This window comes from Anopheles gambiae, chromosome 3 (assembly GCF_943734735.2).
Source record: "Anopheles gambiae chromosome 3, idAnoGambNW_F1_1, whole genome shotgun sequence".
Classification (NCBI taxonomy): Eukaryota; Metazoa; Arthropoda; class Insecta; order Diptera; family Culicidae; genus Anopheles; species Anopheles gambiae.
Genome location: NC_064602.1, coordinates 12,925,892 through 12,947,693, shown reverse-complemented (window position 1 = coordinate 12,947,693; position 21,802 = coordinate 12,925,892). Strand labels below are relative to the sequence as shown.

General features: G+C 41.2%; 1 protein-coding gene across 5 annotated transcripts in view; it reads right to left on the bottom strand.

The window, feature by feature from the left end:
• Positions 1 to 259: 259 nt before the first annotated feature.
• LOC1275437 (ubiquitin-conjugating enzyme E2Q-like protein 1) overlaps positions 260 to 21,802 on the bottom strand; it is a 39,066-nt gene continuing 17,523 nt past the window's right edge. For 2 of the 5 annotated variants that reach the window (XM_314680.5, XM_061657621.1), the window contains exons 2-5: positions 3,714 to 4,701; positions 2,063 to 2,204; positions 1,627 to 1,976; positions 260 to 1,468 (exon numbers count right to left, since the gene is read on the bottom strand). In XM_314680.5, coding sequence (XP_314680.4) covers positions 1,384 to 1,468; positions 1,627 to 1,976; positions 2,063 to 2,204; positions 3,714 to 4,090 — 954 coding nt within the window. In that variant the 5' untranslated portion in view covers positions 4,091 to 4,701 and the 3' untranslated portion in view covers positions 260 to 1,383. The other 3 variants (XM_061657623.1, XM_061657624.1, XM_061657622.1) reach the window with 3 other exon arrangements.

The window sequence follows — 21,802 nt, the reverse complement described above, 5'->3', positions numbered from 1 at the left end:
TGGGAATCGGACTCTATAGCAACCGTATTGGACAAATCCAATAGGAATTTCCAAGGAAGGGTGCCATGGAATCCTTCTTCCATCATATGAAATTCACTTCCCATAAGATAGAGTCAAGGAAGTGTTCCACAACTATAAGAACCCCCTGGAAAACCCTGTAATGTGGGAAAATACCATTAAAAAGCGCCTCCCAAGTAAGGTGTAGCTACACATTTCTTTCCGTTCTAAATTAAAACCACTCAAACACAACCAAACTCGCTTCGATTTGTTGGAATACATCTCTTATACCATTAAAATATGCGGGCTGCTTTTTTTATTTACAAAAATCTTTTATCCTTATACACGGCGATGAACAATTTCATAAACAAAGCCACATTGCCTTTCTCTCTCTCTCTGTGTCTCTCTGTTTTATCCTTGCTTTTGTCTGTCCACCCCCCTTTTCGGCCAGCCGTAACACGCAATACTAATAACTCGCACCACAATCACAAGCGAAGCGAGGAGCTCGTCCTGCCCACCAAAACAAACAAATCATCAGCATATGTATAATACTTTTTGAGCACACGGTTAGTTGGTTTTGGTTTGGTTTGGGTTGGTTCACAATGTTCCTTTCCTTTCCGGCTCGACTCACCAACCTGAATCAGTTTACGTTTGCGTATTTAATCACACCCAATGTTTGTGTGCTTGACCTGCTCTACGGTTCTGCTTGCTTTGTAGTTATATCTAGATCTCGGTACGCATCAATCGATGCAGCTAAATACATTTCATTTTTTCTTCCTATCTGATTTTCGCTCTATTTATGCGTTTCTTTTTGTCGTTTTTTGTTTTGCGCATTATCCTGGTGCTTTTGTACATTGCTTAGGGAGAGGGTCCTTGCTAGTGGTGGTTTGTATGGGTGGATTGCTTCACCTGCCTGTCCTGTGTTATCAAAGCTCTCGAAACTTAACGATTTTACATACGATTCCTTCAAATTTACGAACCACCTACGAGGAGTTTATAATCGCAAAAATATCACGCGGGTTTTTCGGTTATTCAGGGACAGATCGGTTCGTTTGCTTACTGTATTTTTTTCTATTAGTTGTGGTTCCGGCAGACAACGGTGGCGAATTTTACGGGCAAGTTTTGCCCGCACTGCTTCAAAGGTGAGATCTTCTCAAATAGGACATTTTGATAGAGTGGTGTAAAATTCCGAATGAAGCGTTGAGTTCAAGTTTGAGTTAAACGTATATGATATATATTTTACTAGCTAGAGAAGGTGTGTAGCTTTTGTGGGACGAAAAATGAAACGAAATACTCACAACACCTATCCTGCGCATCGCTTCTCAATGCTTTTACGAGCTTAAGGTGCATTGCACTAGTGTGTACAAAAATGAACAATCTAACCTTCTAACCATCGTTCAGGGCGGGCGTCACCCAGCCATACTTTTCGTGCGTTTTCACCAGCGATCGGAAGGCTTCCTCGGCGGAGCGTCTGTGTGGTGGGAAGAAAATTGCCAAAAATTCAACAACAACAATTATAGGAGGTGTGTTTATAAATATGTCTCATTTCATGTTAAGATTATTGCACAAATTGGCACACAAAAGAGGAAAAATACTACACAACGAACAAAAAGATCTCCCCTTACTTACCGGCTAAAGTCCTTCGCCGACTTTGGCTTGCGCGACACACGGCCCTGCCCCTTCACCAGGCTCGCGGCAAACTGCATCAGTATCGCCTCGACCGTGTAGGCACTGGCCCAGCCGCGAGGCGTCAGCAACTCCATGCAGATAGCTCCACCCTCCATCACGAACCCCTTCTCAATCCGCGGCTCAACGACACGCATAAACGGTGGTGCAAACGGGAAGTTCTCCGGGAACACTAGGTGCAGCAGGATGAAGGGTATGTTCAGCTCGACCAAATCTTCGGCCAGCGGTGAATCGGGATCGATCCGGAACAGCCGTGCGTGCCACTCGTACAGATTATCGTTAATCAGCTCCACCTGCACGGGGAAAGGACGATGGAAACGCGCGTTGAGTTCGCGCACGGGTACATGGTAGATGGTAGGCGTTTGAGTTCGCGACTTACCGTAAAGCATGGATCCGTCCGGGAGTGCTGTAACCGCTCGATTTCCTTCAGCTCCTTCATTAGCCGCCTCGACCGAATGGTGGTGTCGAGCGGTTTCGAGACAGGAACGTGCACCATAGTGGTGGTGGTGGGTGCCACAACGCTGGACAAAGGTAAAAGAATAATAAGGGAAACATAGATCAAATTCATATAACATTCCAAATAATATTGAATGTTTTATAATGAGAAATCGTAAATCGTAAAATGTGCGGTAACAAAAGACGTTTAAGGTTTAGTTGCATCTTCAGACAATAATAGTTCTTTTATCTAGTAAATTGGATCCTTTTACAACCATAAGATGTCGTAGACTAAATATGCCAATACAATACTAATATGAATGTATGCTAAGAGAACATCACCAACAGGTTCGATCATTTTTGTTCGTTGAGAAATAAATTTGCCAGCTTAAAATACATTTTTTCTCTCTCAATCATCTTATTTTTCATCTGATCTAATCAATAATAATTTAACAACAAAAACGAGATTTTTACAAAGGATTTTTTCCTTAGGTCGTGAAAGGTTTCAACATAATATGAAGACGCGTATAAACCCAAACCGCAATGAAAATAACCAAACAATATTACAGGGTTTTCTAGGAGTTCTCATAGCTGTGGGACACTTTATAAACACTTTCTTACGCGAAATGAACTTAATGTAATGGGAATTGGACTCTCTAGCACTCTTGTTGGACAAATCCAATAGGAATTTCCAAGGAGCCTATCCAAAAAGGGTGCCATAGAGTTCAATTTCCAACGTATGAAGTTCCAATAGGAAGTGCCCCACAACTATGAGAACCCCTGGAAAACCCTCTAAAGCTTTGCGCCTGAATGTATGCAATCCATGGTTCATTGAAATACTGTATACTAGGCACTTACGACTGTGTTTAAACAAAATAAACTAAAAAATAAGGTAAATAAAAACACAAAATAATAAGCATATAAAATAATAAACAGCAAACAATAATAAATATAATGAACAAACAACGACGCAACGATCCACCTGAGTGTATGCAATCCATATTTCATTCAAAGATTAATTTGGTTGTCTAGTATGCTAGTGAAATAAATATTTAAAATCGTCGTACCTTTTGAATAAAAATTGTATCTCAACGAAGTGATCAAAAACAAAACTAACACTGAATACTTTTCACATAAAAACATCAAAACAAATATTTCAAAATGGTTAAGGGATTCTAGTGTCACATTTAAAGAATTAATTGATTAAGAAAACACAAAAAAAAAACGAAACTAAAATAAAGATGACTTAATAAATCAGTTAAACACTTCAGAAAAAAAGCTAAAATTCTTCAATTTCAGCACCAAGTGAAAAACTAAATCAAGAGAGCATTTAAAATAAGCTGCAACATACATTTGTAAGACATTGAACAATGATTCAAAGATTTCAAAGTTTTCAAAGAACAACCAAACTTAATTAAAAAAAAAAAAACGTTACATGATTGCAAGGATGCTACTTCAAATTAAACCGAAATGTGTTGATGTTCAGCGTTCTTTTTCTCTGCTCAAGTAACTAGAGCAAAAAAAAACACGTGCACACGGCCATGAAACACTGCAACATGATATACACGAGCATCCTTAAGCCAACACAAACTCACCATCGTAATCGCCGCATGGGGCTGTCGGTGGTGGCTTTGCTGTTGCTGCTACTGCTATTACTGTTGCCACCGGTGCCATTCGACACTGGGGCACCGCCGTTCGCCATCCCACTGCCGGCGACTGCTGCCGTCGGTCCGCCCGACCCACTACCGCCCATCCCGCTCGCACCCGGCCCGGCCGGATGGGCTACGGACGCCGCGGACGGATGGTGATGGTGGGCGGGAAGATGCAGGTGGCTCGAATCGGCGCCCTCGGTCGGGGCGGCCGTGTGGGTGCCGTTGCCGTCCTTGTCTTTACTTTCCTTGCTCTTGCTTTCCGAGCTTTTGAAGAACTTCCTAATGGCGGCCGTTACTTTCTCCTTTGATCTGGACGACATTTTGTGCGGGAGCGTTCGGTACGGTGGAACCGGTAGTTCTTTTCCCAGGACCGGCTGTCGGTTGTAATGCTATACCGCGCCAACCGTTCGACGCTTGGGCGTGATGTTTGGACAGGGTGTGCTTTTTGGGGAGGAGAGGGACGAACCGAAAATCCGTCTGTCCGGGACGGTTTGGGCTCTCGGCAGGCGGCGCTAGATGTGGGCAAAAGTCACCTCAAGACAAGCTTTACAGCTTTTTCCTGCCAGTGTTTCGTCGGCGTTTCTTTTTCTGTGCCTCCTCTCGTTCAAACAAACCGACCCCAAGCCAGCACAGTTAAACGGTCGCTCGTGTAATGTGTGTTTGCGTTCGGTGCAGGCAAAATATTAGTGTAAACTTTCGCGCTTGCCTTTCGTCCGGGTGAAACGTTTCTGTACGCGCCAACTGCACCGCACAACGGTTGACGGATCGAACTGAAGAAAGTTCACTGCTGCTGCTGCTGCTATTGCTTCCTTCCTTCGACTTTCGAACTGTTTGTGATTTGGTTATCTTTATTTCAACATTTCCAACTCGGTTCCGTTGCGAGGTTTTACGTCACGGGGCCTGCAGCCGCTTTGCTCGGTTGCCGGTTGCCCTGGAGAGTAAGAAAAACAAAAAAGAAAGGCAAGGAAGATACCATAAAGTTCTACTGTCATGGATATTGATTTCGCTTCACTCCCAGGCCCTGGTACATTTGCTTCTGCATAACAACGGAAAAGGTTCCATTTGGAACGTGGTTTGGGGAAAAAATGGAAAACATTCACCGTAACGTTGCAAGATAAACAGAAACACGCTTGAGTCGATGTTTTCCCCTTAACATGTGTGTATGTTTTTCCGTTTTCCTTGTGCGTCAGACATGAGGTGGTTTTTCGTTTGGTTTGTATTTTAAAGCTTACCGGTATTTTCACAATAAAAAGCAACGTTTTTAAAATGAACTGTTTTGGGATAAATGCCTATTATCGTACTTCATTGCTGTTCGTATTCTTTTATCCAAATAGCTCTTTGTTTAAAATATATTATTTTGAATAGCAATCCACAACCGATTTTGACTTGAGAGCAAATTTAAGATGGTAGGATAAATTAGCAACAAACATTTTTAATAAATATTGCTCAATTACGAAAAGAAGATTATTTCTAACAAAACTAAAATAAATGTAATAGATAGTTTGAAACAATTGTTTTTAATTACATCAAACCATGTTAAAAATATTACCAAATTGCTTTGAAAATCTTAACAACAAATGCTCTTAATGAAATAAAATCACACTTGAAAGTTTCAAAGAAGAAACAATCTTTTAGTAAGTAATCTTTGCTGATAATCAGTAAATGTTCAGTTTGGCTTGTGTATAAAAACTCTTTCATTATAACACATGACATAACGAGATCAACACTAATTCACATTCAGACTATAAAAGCGCTTGAAACGAGACCGAACCATCGCCATTCCTTCCATCGAATCCAGCTCTGGGAACATTCCTGTAACGAAACAAAACGAGAGAGAGAGAGAGAGAGAGAGAAGGAGAAACAAAACGTTATTACATGTTTATTAAAAATAGTTGCAAACTAACATAAATTAATCTACCAAGACAACACAATAAGAGCTGCCCATTCATTCGGGTACAACTCTATCCATCCAGCTAGCTTTCGAGGCTCGAGCATTCTTCCCATTAAATCATTCATAATCACATCGTCCTGCGCCAGCTCTGTGCCAGCGCGCATAACGAGCACTGCAACCTGCAGCGGCAGATGGACAGTTTACCAGTATTTGCCGTTGCACAGAGGGCACCGACACGTTCCGTTCGGTCGTAAATTACGATTCCAATTAAGGCTTAATTCAATACATCCACCGGTAGTAAATGTTGCAATCATAAGAGCAACGACGAGCAAATCGGGTGCAGTTGGCCAGCCAAGAATGTATTATTCAAAAGGACGACTGACCTAGTTTGGGCCGATGTGCCAGAGTGAAGGAGCAGGACACGGGGCCGGTACCAGAGAGATAGCTTAAACAGCAATTTAATCGCTTTTTGATTTAAATGAATAGTTGTACAGATATCGTGGCGGATTAGGCTCGAGGCGCATAAGCACGGTTTAATGGAGAGAATGATGATGAGATTGTGATAGGCTTAGCGTGCGTATATTTATTGCCGATAGGGTGTCGTTCAGTGTGGGATTGTTTTACATTCATTTGGACGAGCAGACAGTGACTGTAGCATGCACCGTTTTTGCTCCAATAGCAATGACAGAAAAGGTCGTGTTGCGAAGTTGAGAGTTTTATAACATCAGTCACCGAAATTGCAATGATTTATTTGTCAACGCGCAAACTAGTTTAAAATGGCTCAACCTACAACTCAACCTTCAGGCAAGTAAAACATTTTCTAACTCTCATTTGCAGTGACAATGTTAAACTTTTTGTTCCCCTTTTTCTGCTGTCTGCAAAGTATCATGATCTCACATTCATCACTCATCAGATTGACGTAGACAAATACTGGCAAACTTTATCCTGCACTGGCATGGCATGGCGGGATCGGCAAACGCAAACCTAGTTGCAATGTTTCACCGTTTACCCTTCAAACAAGCGAAAGGGAGTAGCGAAAGCGAAAGAAAAACAGCCCGCAAGCATCGGGACAGCTCGACAGGAGAGCAAAACCAACCCAGCGATCCTAGCAACCAACCAGCAGGACAGTTGACGATGAATGTCATGTGACGTTGACTGCTGCTGCTGCTGCTGCCATTGCAGCTGGTAAGCTGTGGGATGCAGCTAGAATAAAGCTATTTATGCAAAAACTAATAAACTACAGGTGAGGCTTGAGATGCACCGAGAGCCCAACGACGAAGCGGAGGGGGAAAATGCGGAAAAGCGTTCAACACACATAAACTTAACCGGGCAGAGGGCATAAGGAGCATACACAACGGATAACGGGCGGCGAGGGATGGTTGTCGTTCCTGTTTCATATCAAATTAGTGAACCACCAGGCAAAGGACGAGGTTAACGAATGCGGTCAACCTTCCCGGTCGCCTAAAGTGTAGACATTTTGTGGATCGTTCTATTTGCACTGTGTGTGGAGAGCAAAAACAGTGCGGGAGGGGTGAAAAAAAAACGAATCTAAAGTTATTCCATTGCCAAATGTGCTTTAGCGTGGGAGGATTGGTTTTGGGTTGGCCCAGCGCCTGATGTTATGCAAAGTGGTTTTATGTTTATTTATTTTCCTATTTCAAATGCAAAATGTTGCTAAAACAGTCAACAACCAACGCTGCGAATGCTGTTTCTGTAACACTAGCAGTTGCAAAACATTGCATACTTTTAGGCGTTTTAATCTTCATGCTTAGTGGGAAATCTAGTTATCGATCTCTTTTTCCTATTGGAAACTGCCATTAAAGCTTTCGTTGTTCTGTGAAACAGACTAGATTTGAGATTTTGAGATTATGTCCGTTTAAAAAAATGCCGCTTTTTTAATGACCCAACCACATCGCTTCGAAGGACACGACCTTTACCATCACGTACATAAAATAAATAAAACGATTATGCTTTCCTCACTCCCTCCCCAGCACCCAACGAACGGGTCGTCCCCAAAACAAACAAAATGTCAGCTCATTATGCTTTTAATGGGACTGGTTCTAAAAATCCAATTCGCAAAGCAGATGCTCGATGGCCCGGAATGATAATGTAAAAACTATTTTCTAACCATCAAGCACGCACCACGAACCACGAGGCAGAGGGTAGGTAACCGGTGACATGATGTTTATCTTCTGTTCACCGGCACAACAGCAGACGCACCCGTCAGTTGGTTTAGCAGCCGAAGTGTGCTGTAAGAGGGAGCCCGGGAGCCAAGCGAACAAAGATCCAAGATCGGTATCAGTAGTGAAACGGGGATCGCTTTACGGGTTTGAAAATTGCCATTTTTATTGCTCAATTTAGTGTTCGGCCATCGAGCATAGCGTTGGACGAAGGTTGTCTCCTTCCCGGTATGGCCCGGCAGCAGGAGAACGTTACCAGCCTCATGAAAATAAATAGTCCCCGTCGGCCCGGTTCGTTGCGCATGGGGATGGTTGGGGGCTTTTGTTTGTTTGTTTCCGGCATCAGTCATATGCCGCCTGACGGGGAGCGTATCGTTGAAGCGTTTTTAAAGTTTAGTTTTTGATTTTTGTGAGCTTTACAAGAAATGGAATTTTAAGGAAGAAAAAAGTGTAAATGAATTAGATTTGAAAGACTTTTCAAAGAATTTTTTGAGTTATAAGGTAAGCTTAACAAAAACATAAAAAATAAATAAACTCATAACGGATATATAACTTCCAAGAATATATAACATCTGTAAAACTTTATTGCAGTATTATCGAAACCGATAAAGCCTATAAGCAGCTTTGTGCAGCTTTGTAAATGTACACCATGAAACTGTCCAATAAGATAGAAAAGTAACATTGTGTAAGGATTAATCTCCATTCTTTTTTTTTTTTTAAATCAAACTTATTTCTCAACTTCCTCTCACACATAAAACCATACATCCCAATTCCCCTCCTGAATGATGGGCAGCAGTGTAAGGTTCAATCCTGTGACATTTGCAGCTGCTTGGTGCGTTGTTTTATGCAGCAAGAGAGAAAGAGAGCGAGAGATAGTACTCGTAAATTGCACATGCACTCACGAGTTTTTTTTCCATTATGGCAAAAGAGTGCTTGTTACTAGTCAGTTTTTGCATTACGCCGTCGATTGCTTTCCCCAGTACACCAGTTTGGTTTTATGGGCTTGATTTCCGTTTCACCTAGTTTGCAAAAAAATGGGATTGCGCAAAAAAAAGTTCAGGTAGAACAAAAAAAAAAAACAATAGGCAAAATTGACAGTGCAAACGGGGGCAACAGAAAAAAGGACACTCGAGAAACTAGACACTCGACAGCTAATGGAAACCATCCATCATGGAATGCATACCCCGTTGCGCATCGACGAGTAGACTTATGCGGGCAACAGGAACAGGACGCGCACACGCAACGCAAACAGCGCGCATACACGTGCGGCGGAAAGGAAGCGAACGCAGCATGGCGAAAGGTCACCGCGCTAGTCTAATATCGCACTGGCTGATGTATGTATGTGTGTGAGTGTGTGCACAGTTTTTTGAACAAACAAAGCATGATTGCAGTAGAAAGCAAATGGGGGGAAAAAAGGTAAAAAATGAAGGAAAAACTCCAAGTTGATCCTTTCCCCGAGCGCGAGTGCAACATTGGTGCACATGGTGAGCGGTGATTCTTTTCCTCGTTTTTATCGCTGTTCGAGATCTGGCTCAATTGAATGTGTGTATGTAGGTAGTGTGTATGGGCTGTACGCTCGAAAAGGGAACGAACACGCTGAAACCATTCAGTGTCCGATCGATGACGAGAAGAATAATGGGAGTGTTTCAACGACGACGACACCGACGACGGGTTTTATTGTGTGTATCGTGTGCCAAGCAAGGGGAAGGAATTGCCTAGTTCCACCCAGAAGGAAATGGGCTCGGATGGGTTTGAAAAGCTTTGTCAACGACCTCTCTCTGCCTCTGCTTCATTCATACGAGAATGTCAATTTTGATGTAATAAATATTTAGATTAATGATTGGCATTCAAAGTTGTAGCAAAGGCTGTTACGCATGAAGCAGCATATCGCCGTAAAAATTGTGTGCCTGTGCTTTGGTGCTGCGTGATGACATAAATCATCGTGTCATGCGGTACACACTTGCAACTGTCACTTATAGAAACACGCCTATTGTTGTACTGCTGGTTTTACAGAAACATATTTTTTCGGCTGAATGTACTTAGCAAATGCTATTAGTGTGATAAAAAAACAAGCATATCGAGCTGTATCAGTACTAAACCATAGCAGAGCTGGAACCAATTAATTATTCTTTGCTCGATTGTGGTGTAGGCTGTGGTTTTCTCTTGCATTTTTTATGTCGACAAATTGATAACCCTGGTAGTGGTTGTTATTGTGGTCTTGCGTTCATTTGATCGAATAGACAATGTTTTTTTCTGTGATTTACCAGCTGATCAAACATGTTTTTTATTGAAATGTTCTGTGTAGACGAGCAGAAAATTCTCTTTTGCTGTACACATTAATATATTCTCAAAATACAATATTTTAAATCATTTTCAGTGTTCATTTCTATCATCAAATTGTTAATTGATTGTTTTTCAATTGAAATATTTTATTTATATTACTTTTTTACTAGGTACAAAGTTTCGCATCGTCTCAGCTTTTATTTATTGGACAAGGTTATAAGCTCATTTTTTAAATTTTACGATACATCCTATATTTATACATTATTAATAATATTATTTTCGCTCAATAAACAAGATAAATTAAAAGAATTAATCCAGTGTTTAGAATGTTTTTACCTGTATAAACAAAACGGTTTAGAAGCCCATGTAAAATGCATTTTTATGTTTTATGCTTATTGTATAGTGCTTATTGTATTGTCTTATTGTGAACAAAATGTAATTCAAAATGCTTCGAACACCACGCAAATGTAAATCAAACGATTCCAACTAAAATTGATAAATATAGCAAAAATGTGTACAAAACCACTCCATTAAACAAAAAGAATTATTTTTTACAAGCAATTACATCTTCCTTCATAATACAAATTGGACTCAAAAGTTACTTTACTTAACGTTATTTTACAAATAAAGATATTTAATAAATTTCATTGAGAGTAAAAGGAAAAAACAACTCAATCAGATAGTACAATTTACCTTCTAAAACATGATGAATATCTAAATTATCTAAAATATCATGAATATCTATATTTTAAATTAGATGAACATGAATTTAGGAATCAAATTCGATGGAGACGCCAGGTTGCTTTTAACATGTTGTTATTTTCAACAATCCTGGTAAGCCTCTGAATATGAAAACGGCACGGTGGGTCTATTCATAGGAGGATATATCCCAAAGATCGTATACGTAGAAGAAGAAGAATCTATTTTCCACAAATCAGAATGTACGTAAATATTATAACCAGATTTGAACCATATTTCAGTTATTTGTGAACCAGTTCTCATTAATTGATAAAGCTACTGGCTGAAAATCCTACTCGGAATTAGTTTGAATCATAACCTGCTACCTCTAAGCAATACGGCAAAGCCGTCCCTACTGAATAAAAAAAAACCTGCTACCTCAAAATTTTAATATTCTAATCCGCAAAATGTTAATACCTACTGTATTGCAATTGTTTGATCATCTACCATATGTACCCAATAAGTGTCCTTCTGCTGAATTTGCGATGTCAATTGTGTTCAAATGACTGTCACGAAACTGCCACAAATATTTCGAAACGTACCCTAAAGGGTGTCCTTAACTTTATCCATACAAAACATCTGCTAAACTCTACAAGAAAGCGACAGAACGCATAAAGTCATTTTACAACCCTTTCCTACGCTTACGCACACGTTTCCGGCACACACTTAATCATTGTCATCGTGTCTATCTACGACAGGCGTCTATCAAAGAAAATCTATCATTCCACCCCACCGGGTGTGCTTCCTTCCTTATCATCCGCCCCGGATCGATGGGGTTGAACGATTTCGGAGCGTATTTTACGCCCAGTTTCGCGTCGTGCGCCCGTTCCCGCCACGGCAGCAGGCCGCTGACCCATTTATCGTACGCATCGAAGGGTGCCCTTTTTTCGCAGCCAGCCGGTGTTGTCCCGCATCTACTTATGATCTGTCAAGGCCGTGTAACGTGATTTATTTCTGGAAACATTTCATGAATTCATGTATAAAGCCAACGCACGCGCTATCAGCCGCCACGTACGCTCATCACCCACACACGCCTGTCCTTTTGCTTTGGATTTCGGTAAACTAAATGCGCCTACGAATTCCACGCTTTTCTGCCACGATTGCTTCTTCTTTTAGCGTTCCACTCACACACACACACAGCGTGTGCAGGGAGCGTCATGGTTGGAGTTGGACCGCTGAAAGCAATGGTAGCAATGTTTGTTTTCTGTTCTTTTCTTTTTGCTTCTTTTTATAGTCACACTGCCATGGGTGTACCATTTAGATGGGACGCTTTTTCCCTCCCCAAAAACGCCTCCTCCTTCCGAACGATCCATCAACGATCAATGAATTCAGAACGCACACCACCACACACTGCAATGCTAGAGCGTGTGTGAGTATGCTTGTGTGTGTGTGGGTTGGATATTTCGGGATGAGCTCGTTTTACAAGGACGGCCGAAAAGAATCGTCCGGAGCGAAAAACTAGAGCGAAAGAAACACGATCGATTCCTAACCTCTCACCTGCTGCGAGGTGGAAGTTTTCACCCCACACCCCCCCAAGGTAGCTATCCAAACCCTCGGGTAATGGGATGGGAAGCCGGCGTGAGACAGGGAGAAGCTCGTCGATGGATTACGACAAGCCTATATTGATTGGATTTTCAAATCGAAATGAAATTCTTTTGAAAACACCACTCACTCGGTGGTGGAGGCGTTTTTTTTCCTCTCCACCCAGCTCAACGGTTAGCCCTCGTCAGGATGTTTGTTTGTTTGCTCGAGTGAATCCAATAAAACTGACGACCGCACACCAATGCGCACAAACACACACACACACACACATACACAGACGAAAACGTTTCCTTCTCCCTTTGGAATGCCATTTCCTGCCGATGCTTCGCTTTTAAGCTCGTAGGTTTGATTACACCGAACCCCAGCGAAGAAACACAGAACATGGGCTTTACGGCCACAATAAAGCACGGCTCGAAGGTACGTGCTTCGGCGGTACAAATCGAGTGGAACGCTTAAGCCCTAGCTTTGCATTTTATTTAAATCGCTCTCCCACAACCGTAAGCTACGTAGTAGTAGTAGTGGTCATCGAGACTGGTTGTAATTGAGGCTGGGGCGGTGCGGCCGCCGAGACGAGCTGGCTAAGGGAACGAGAACATCGATGCCCAATTTATGCACCATTTAAATCCTCGTACCGAATCGATCGATCTTCGATAGAGGGTAGCGTGTGTGTGAGTGCATTTTTTTTTGTTTTTAATTTGTGAAAGAACAAAAACATGGTAGGAAAGCACAGTGTTCCACCCTCCGTATGGTTGTAAACCTTCGGCTTGGTGCAGCTTACCACTTAAACAATTCATTTTTCACTTCTTACACAGCAGAGCCGCTTGTCCGCCGTTCCGTAGGTTGAGCCTGTCGAAAGTTTAATGCCTCGCTTCAATCGGTGCATGATTTATGGTAAAAGTTTCCTCTAAATCTACCTTCCTGCTGTATGCCTGTGAGCTGCATACAGATGTGGTGGTGGTGGTCGGCTTCAAAAGAGCGCAAACGAGATGAATAGGGATGAGAATGTGAAAAATGTTATCGAGAAACTCGAGAATCACGAAAAAAAGCAGCACGGACCGAAATTTGCATTACCAAAGTGCATGTGCCCATGTCGGAGCTAGCACAGGCGAACTTTGCGCTGTAACAAGCATGCATAAGAGATTCGGCACGTTGCGCTTGTCGAGGCGTTGAGGGTTTTTTTTTTAAGTTTTACTTTTCGGAATGGGGTGTTCGGTAGAAGATTTAGGATGGTGTTACAAGCTCGAAATCGAAAATGTTTCTAGGATTAGCTTTTATGGTGGAAGGTGGAAGAGCAAAAAAAAGTACAGGTTTACGTAAGCTTACATCACATTTGCATGTAGATGAGCGATTTTTTATAAAGTGGGGGGATTTTTGTTTCTGGTTAAGTATGCGATTTTGGATTGCTGTAATTTGCAGTAAAATCAAAGTTTCAAAGAATGTTAATTTAATAAGGATTGGACGACTTGAATTTGCGATGTAATCGTGAAAATACATCAGTTTAAAAAAACCACAAAAAAGGGTTTTTTTCAGTATTGCGAAGACACATGAGCATTGCGAGTAAAATAATCTCTCGATTTCAATATTTAGACAAATGGTCTTGATGTTAACAGTTCTTCAAACAAATTCATGCTTTTTTCAAGGATGAAAAACCACATCTGGCTGGTCTATCATGATAAATGATAATAATATTTGTTTAAATTATTTCTACATTTGAAACAAAGCACAGACATTGCACGTGATGCCACCGATCTATTAAATCGCAGTTTATTTCATTTTATTTCAAAAGTTCAGTGAGCAAACAGCCGACATTTTGCATATGACCCTACAAATGTAGTAATAATTGATGTTGTATTGTTGTTTTATTTTGTTGTTTTACTCTGTTTTATTAAACAGGTCGCCAATGATAGCCTAATTAGAAGTATAACCAGTGCTGCAAAATGTCATGAGTATAACGGGATTTTCACCAACGCAAACAATGAACATATTTGTGGTAGCTTATTGCTCATTGCTGATAGTCAATAAAAGTGCGTCATGACATGCTGAACACGACATGTGAATTCTTGACTCATCAACACTCATGACTGAACAAAGCTCAAATCAGGTCACGTACACAACTGAGATGATCAGTGACGATACTCAAACTGTTGAAGAATCAATCACATGATTGGTGACATTTTGATTAGCACCCAACTCTTGGTTTCTCACTTGATCACGACATTTTTGTCACGATATATACTTGGCGCGTGGGCTCTAACAACAAAATGAGCATGCTTTCTCGCTCTATCGGTTTTGATTATCTGTCGGGTCAAAGAGAGCGAGAAAACATGCTCATTTCATTTCTTGGAAACATTCGCACGCACCGCATATCTCCCATGACCTTCGCGATGATCACCGACTGAAAATGTCGCGACCAAGTGACTGATGTTCAGCATGTGATGGTCGCACCAACTGTTTGAGGTTCGCCTCTGATCATCACAGTAGAGCTCGTGACGCTGACATGATTTTGTTTCAGCCGTAGTTTGTCAGTGACATTTTGCAAAACTGATCACAGCAAAAAAAAAAAGGCGTGGCATAGTGACTGACCAAGCGATGGTCGCAAACATGTCTTGAGCATGTATTGGTCACACCAATCGTTTTGAGTATCACCTCTGATTATCACAATTGAGTACGTGACGCTGATATGGATTGTGTTTCAGTCAGATTGTTTTGTAACATTGACAGTGACATTTTGCAGCACTGAGTATAACACGAATATTATAGATACATTGTACAGTATTGCAGCTAAGAATCTTTGCGGTGTTTTTCAGCTAATTTTATGTTTGTCTAAAAATAAAAAATAGTGAGTTTTAGAAGTTTTATTAAACTTTAAATTGCAAATATATGCTTAAAGAGACAACAGAACCATACCAGGAAAGTAATGAGTATTGTTCAACAAGAACATAATTATTATCTAAAATCGAAAGTGAGTGAGAAAAAGCAAGTTAGCAATGATTAGGCGTCATTTTAGATCATCACATAGTGCCGATTCCATTTTTAGGAGTTTAAATTGACCACTCAAATAATTATTTGCAAATTTTCATCAATAGATGGTTTTAGCAATTCAATACTTCCACTTCACACACGCAAAAGGATCGGTTCGACACATTTGGTTCGGTCTCAAGTCGATCCCAAAGTTACACCCTTGCAAACCAAAATTAAAACTTGTTTTATGCCAATTACGCATTACACTAATGGAAAGAAGCTCTTTTGGGAGTTTTAGTTTAAAGTGCTCACGGGAAGCACGATAAGTTAAAGGTATAGCAGCATCAAAAACTACTCAAATAATTTATGGAACAAGAATAGTGAACCATCGTTAGTGTTTGAATAAGAAATGAAATGATTTACATTAACATTTCATAACTAGTGGAGTAAAATGTTAAATTAAAACCATAACTTAAAACAATGTTCGATACAAGGTTCGCTTGCTGATCTATTATGTAAAACAATATTATAAATGCACCCTACAATCACAATCTTTGCTATTGCTGGCGCTTTAACAAATGCTATTTTTTTCTTGCTATAATTTATAATACAAGGCTATATTCCCCACCAAAACAATGCCTTCTCGAATGAGCTTGTACATAGCTGGTACGATAAAGCTATCGCACAGTTGCTTCGTAGCATCGTCCAGTCTTCCCTAGACCCTCAAGTCTGCTAGCAAGGAGGGCAATATTTGTTCACCACGAACCATAGCGTTTGAGCGTCCACAGTGCAGCATACCGTCTGGTGCAGCTGGATCGTCCGGGCGTGCAGATGAAAACTATAAATTTGAAAAACCCGGGAAGCAGCGTTTTCGCCATCGGGAGGGTTGAAATATTTTAAATTCTTTCTCGTTTGTGTTTATCGACATCAGGCGATGGATTGTTCAAGTGGAATTTTCTGACTTTATTCCTTTATGCTCTTTAAACATCTTTCTTTTAAAATGAATTTCGAAAGGTAATTCAACCAACGGTGCTGTTATTTCTGTACGTAAAGGATGTTTTTAAATATTGTCAGGAAGGGCTTGTTTTATTGGGTATAAAATAACAACAGTAAACAGGAAGAATTCCTTTAAACGAATATTACGACCCACTTTGAAGATACTCCTTGGTATGGCATATTTTGCTTGAAGCTTTACACTTTCAATCGCTTTATCAACAACATTCCATGCCCGTTACGTGCTCCCATTTTTTATTGTCGGATAATGTTGCCCTCTTTTCAATTGCACGTTCACAGCTAAATCAGCTGCACTTTTCGCTCCTTCCCAGCACGGTACGGGCTACTCCTTAAAGATACACAGTACGGTGCTACTTTTCGAACGCTCCCACAATTGCTCTGCCGTAGCACACTCAGCGAAAGTGGACGAACGGTTTTGGAAGACGCTTTTCAGTAGCAAAAGCAAAACTTTTCCTATTCCGTTTTCCCCATTGTGCCGTTGTGCATTCCGCGCTACGGCAGGGAAGTTGTGCAAGCAGCAGCGTGCACTTATTTTCAATAGTGATGCATCTCAAAGAAACGCGTTACGACTGGTGCTTTGGCGAAGGGATAAAGCTTTTCTTGCTCTGACAGGGTTATGTCTGTATGTGTGTGTGTGAGTTGAAAGAGGAAGAACCAGGCGGGGATGTTTATTTGGAATTGCATCCCCGTTTAGATAAGACGTTTGGGCAGCGCGGGCAACAAGCAATAGAGGAGCGAATGCAGCACTCTTTGCTCCATCCTCCATTGAATGTAGGGTGTGTGTGTGTGTGTGTGTGTATAGGAAAAGAAATGGAAAGACATGCTCGGCATGATGATGATGATGTGTTAGGAGCAGATAATTTCAGTCAATTATTGGCCCTATCTGTTTACTCGGAGCGGTGTGCGGTGTGGGTCAAGTTTTGGGCAAGAGGAAGTTTGTTTTTCCACCACCACCAGCACGGAACGCTATGTCAAGCGGTCAATAGCAAAGCAATAAAACGGACAGTATATCCGGTTTAAAGCGGATCGCAGGGCGTGTTATTATGCCAGAGAGTAGTATTTTAATCTTAAAAGAATGTAAATTGCAGGGTCTTGAGAAGTGTGCAATTATATTCTCAATTCTGCAATAATCATACACCAAGGAGGTTCCATTTCAAAGATGTTGAGTTAATTAGTGTTGTTATTTAAAACGTATTGCAAAAGTTTTTAGCAGGTAATGCGGTCTTCTCAAAGTTTTTCACATGAATCAATTCTTTGTTAATGAATACATTTTTTTTACATAAAAACACTTGGACCTGCTAGTTTAATGAAAAAAGATGCAAATCGCGTGAAATGATTGTATAAATATTTGTACAGGAGCTATCGAAATCAAATATGGTGTAGGGCCACTGCCAATAAATTACTATATTAATGATACAACATGCTACCAAACATTTGTTAAATTTTTGACAGGTAGGATTGGACAGGTTGGACTGCAACAACTACAGGGATATTACGGTGTTGAATACCGCCTATAAAATCCTCGAAAGAGATAGTCGGAAGCTATCAAAGAGGATTCCGAAACGGAAAATCAACCACTGATCAGATCTTCACCATGCGGCAGATCTTGGAGAAGATGGCTGAATACAGAAACGACACATACCATCTCTTCATTGACTTCTAAGCTGCATATGGTAGCAAAGCCAGGGTAAAACTATACGACGCTATGAGCTCTTTTGTAATTCCGGCCAAACTGATAAGGTTAGTAAGAATAACTATGACCCACGTCACTTGCCAGGTGAAGGTAGATGGAAAATCCTCAGTGCATTTTGCTACCACCATATGTCTACGGCTGGGGGGCGAGCTTGCCTGTCCCCTATTCAACTTGGTACTAGAGAGGGCCACCAGGGAGTCGAATGTGGAGACTTCGGGAACCATCTTCTATAAGTCAACCCTGATCCTGACATACGCTGATGATATAGACATCGTTGGTCTGCGGCGCTCCTATCAGAAGCCTATCAAGAGGTTGAGTAGGCGGCAGAGAACCTCAGATTGCAGATAAACGAGGCAAAGACCAAACTGATGGTGGCAACATCGATCCGCTGATGTACCAATAAATAATACCAAACCTACGTAGGCGTGACGTACAGATAGGTGAACGCACTTTTGAAGTCGTCCCAGAATTCACCTATCTTGGGTCAAAGGTCAGCAACGACAATAGCATGGTAGCCAAAAAAATCAGTCCCTTTCAAGGAACCTGTCGCGACGGACGAAGCTGGGACTATATAGCTGCTATATAGTACCGGTACTCACATACGCCTCTGAGACATGGACACTGTCCAAATCTTACAAAACCCTCTTAGCCACGTTCGAGAGAAAGATGCTCAGAAGGATACTTGGTCCAGTATGTGTGGAAGGACAATGGAGGAGCCGCTAAAACGACGAGCTATACGAGATGTACGGCGATCTCACTGTCGTACAGCGTATAAAGCTCGCCAGGCTCCGATGTGCTGGCCATGTTGTACGCATGGAAACGGTCGACCCAGCCCGTAAAGTCTTTTCAGGCCGTCCACAAGGACAGAGGAGGCGTGGTAGGCCCAGATTGAGGTGGCAAGATGGCTTGAAGGCATCCGGCATTAAGGCCGGGATAACGGATTGGCAGACGAAGGCGCGAGATAATAGAGATTTAAGGCTAAACATATGAAGTAAGCTGAATATAATGATTTTTTAGTCAAAATATAATTGATAAATGGTTTTTTGAAATTACATCTAGTACTTTTATGCGTTTTATTACTTATTCAACAAGATTCGTTTATAAAATTCGAATACTTATGTACTTTTTAGCAATTTAAAATCTATAGAAAATTGAAATTTGTTGGAGAAAATTGTACCGATTTGTTATAACACGAATCAATTATTGATCTACAAAATCAAATTCTATACGTGCTACATCTTTTGCCAAATGCGGGTATATGATTATTGAAGTTTTGATTTAAAATAATTTCTGTTATTCCAACAATATATTTTTAAAGTATGTCCCTCTCCTTTGTAACTGAACCTAATCCTTAATCTTTTATTTAAAAACACACACACATACACAAACACTTCTCATTTGCCCTGACGGAAAATAAACCACACAATGCTATTTTTACTTATGCATGAAAACATAACAACAAATGCATCCCCACCACATCTACAATCTACAAGCTGAACAGGTGTGGTAGATAATCCACACGCTCGAATCACTCGAATCGGGCCATTCCTGTTCAAGCCGTTGTTCGCCATCAAATATGCAAAAGACCGGGAAGCACAACTTCTACGGAATCTCACAATTATCATACTTATTGTGAAGCGCCCGGCAGCCCTAAATGGCTCACAATAATCGACTGCCCAACGGAACGGCACTTCCGTAATCCAATTTACGGCCAAACCTCGACCAGCAGACCAAACACTGAACCTTTGGCCGTTTTCCTTTCGCCCGTAAGACACAGCACAGCACAGGGCAGTATGGGCAGCAGAACCCATTGTCATTTACTGCTCCCGTACCAAGAAGGATCCTCGGGGGAGTTGGGCTGGGTTACGTTTGGTGGTGGTGGTGGTACTATTTCGTCTTTCTCGTTGGTTCAATATTGCATACTTACTTCATAAATTATGCAACACATGAAACATATCCTTTTTGGCCCGTGTTTTTGCGCCGTCGGAATGGATGGATCGCCTTGGAGCCGCCGAAAAGCTTGCACCGAAAGCTACGAAATGCTACGAGTCCGGCAGCAGTTTGGCACAGGTAGGTACAGGTAGCTATCTGGGTAATGGCATTGTCTGAAGTGCTTTTTTGCGTTCGCTTCTTACCTTGGTTTGCCGGGTGCCGGGTGATAAAGGATCGGTTTGCAATGAACTGCTCCAGCAAACATCGGTCCACCTTGGCTTGTTTGTACAAGGCTCGGAGTACTTTAATTTATCCCAACGATGTCAGTTTGTTTTACACCCAAGCCTCGTGTGCCGTGTTATTAAAGGGACCGATTCCCGGGAGAAATCGAAGCGAAAGCAAACCTTGACACGGCACAACGCTAACCTTGAACGTGCCCCCCAGTGGTTGCAATATACTTGTGGCAAAGCCGTGCTGCTCAAATTATCTCTCCAGAGGGCGCAAGATCAAATGGTACCACACGCGGGAAGTACGCGTTAATAATAGTCCTGAAATGTCCTGTTGCTCCAGCACTTGTATGTAAATTAAGCTCGTACGCTCTGCTTCGCGCATGCAACTGTGGTGTTTTGTTCTTACGCTCCCTATGACGTCAGCGGAATGAATGTTTTACCACACTCTCCGACGTCAGAGCACGTACGCAGGGTACACGGTTTACCCTTTTGTACAATCATTGTTGTTGGCAGGGTATTATTACATTAAATAAAACAGCAGCAGTTAGAGCAGCAACAGCAGTAAAAAATGGCACTAATTTGCATTGATACGGATCGTGCTGGTACACGCGATTGTTTTATTTGACGTTAGGAGACGTAGCAAAAAAAAAAAGAATTCTATTTTATGTAATCGTGAAATTCTATTCTTATACTTCCCACATAAGAAAGCTTGCTTCTTTTACGCAGGACGGCCTGGTTCGATGAACCGGAGTTAAAATTAATTTCAGCTTTTATCGACCCACCCGCGTCGAAATAATTTCACGTACCTACTACCTACGATAATGTATTTCACAGGAAGGAATTCATCATCAACCTGAGACCTGCCAGCAACGGTCCTGTACGCTTCACTCACTGCGATTGGGTGTTGACTGGGTGGCAAGTTAAACACTGTGACGGAGCCAAAAAAAAACAAGAAACAAACTGGCTACCAGAGCAAACGAAATTACCCTCTATATATAGCTGCTTTATTGATCAGTTAAGTTTCTTGGAGTTCTACCTATGACTATCGTTGCTCCAACGCAAAGGTTCTAAAAACAAAACGGAAAACAAAACACGAACCATCTAGCCGTGGTATTATTTACCGCTTTCGAATTACTTTCAAACGCATGGTGAAGGTGAAATGGGCGTGCAGGGTGAGCGTATCGACGAACAGGAGGTAATGTGTTTAAATACGCTGAATTAGTAAATTGGTATTGATCGTTTTTATTCTGTTCAGTTCTGAAGACTGTGGAAACCTAATCAAATAAAGGTGAGCTTTGTAAATATACAGGATATATGTTTAATTGCATGTGTGGTGAAAAGGTCATGAGAGCTTTTACATGTAGCATGTTGGTATTGTATTCAGAACTAACCTATCCAAAGAACAAATTTTAGCTAACAAATGAAACTAATTTTAGAATAACATAAATAATGATCACGAAAAAAAATGTTTTGTAATAATTTGTTAAATTCTTACAGGATTTCTCAAGAAAGCTCAACATCATAACACTATTTTTCGAACACGTTAAACGATTGTCAACATCGTAGAT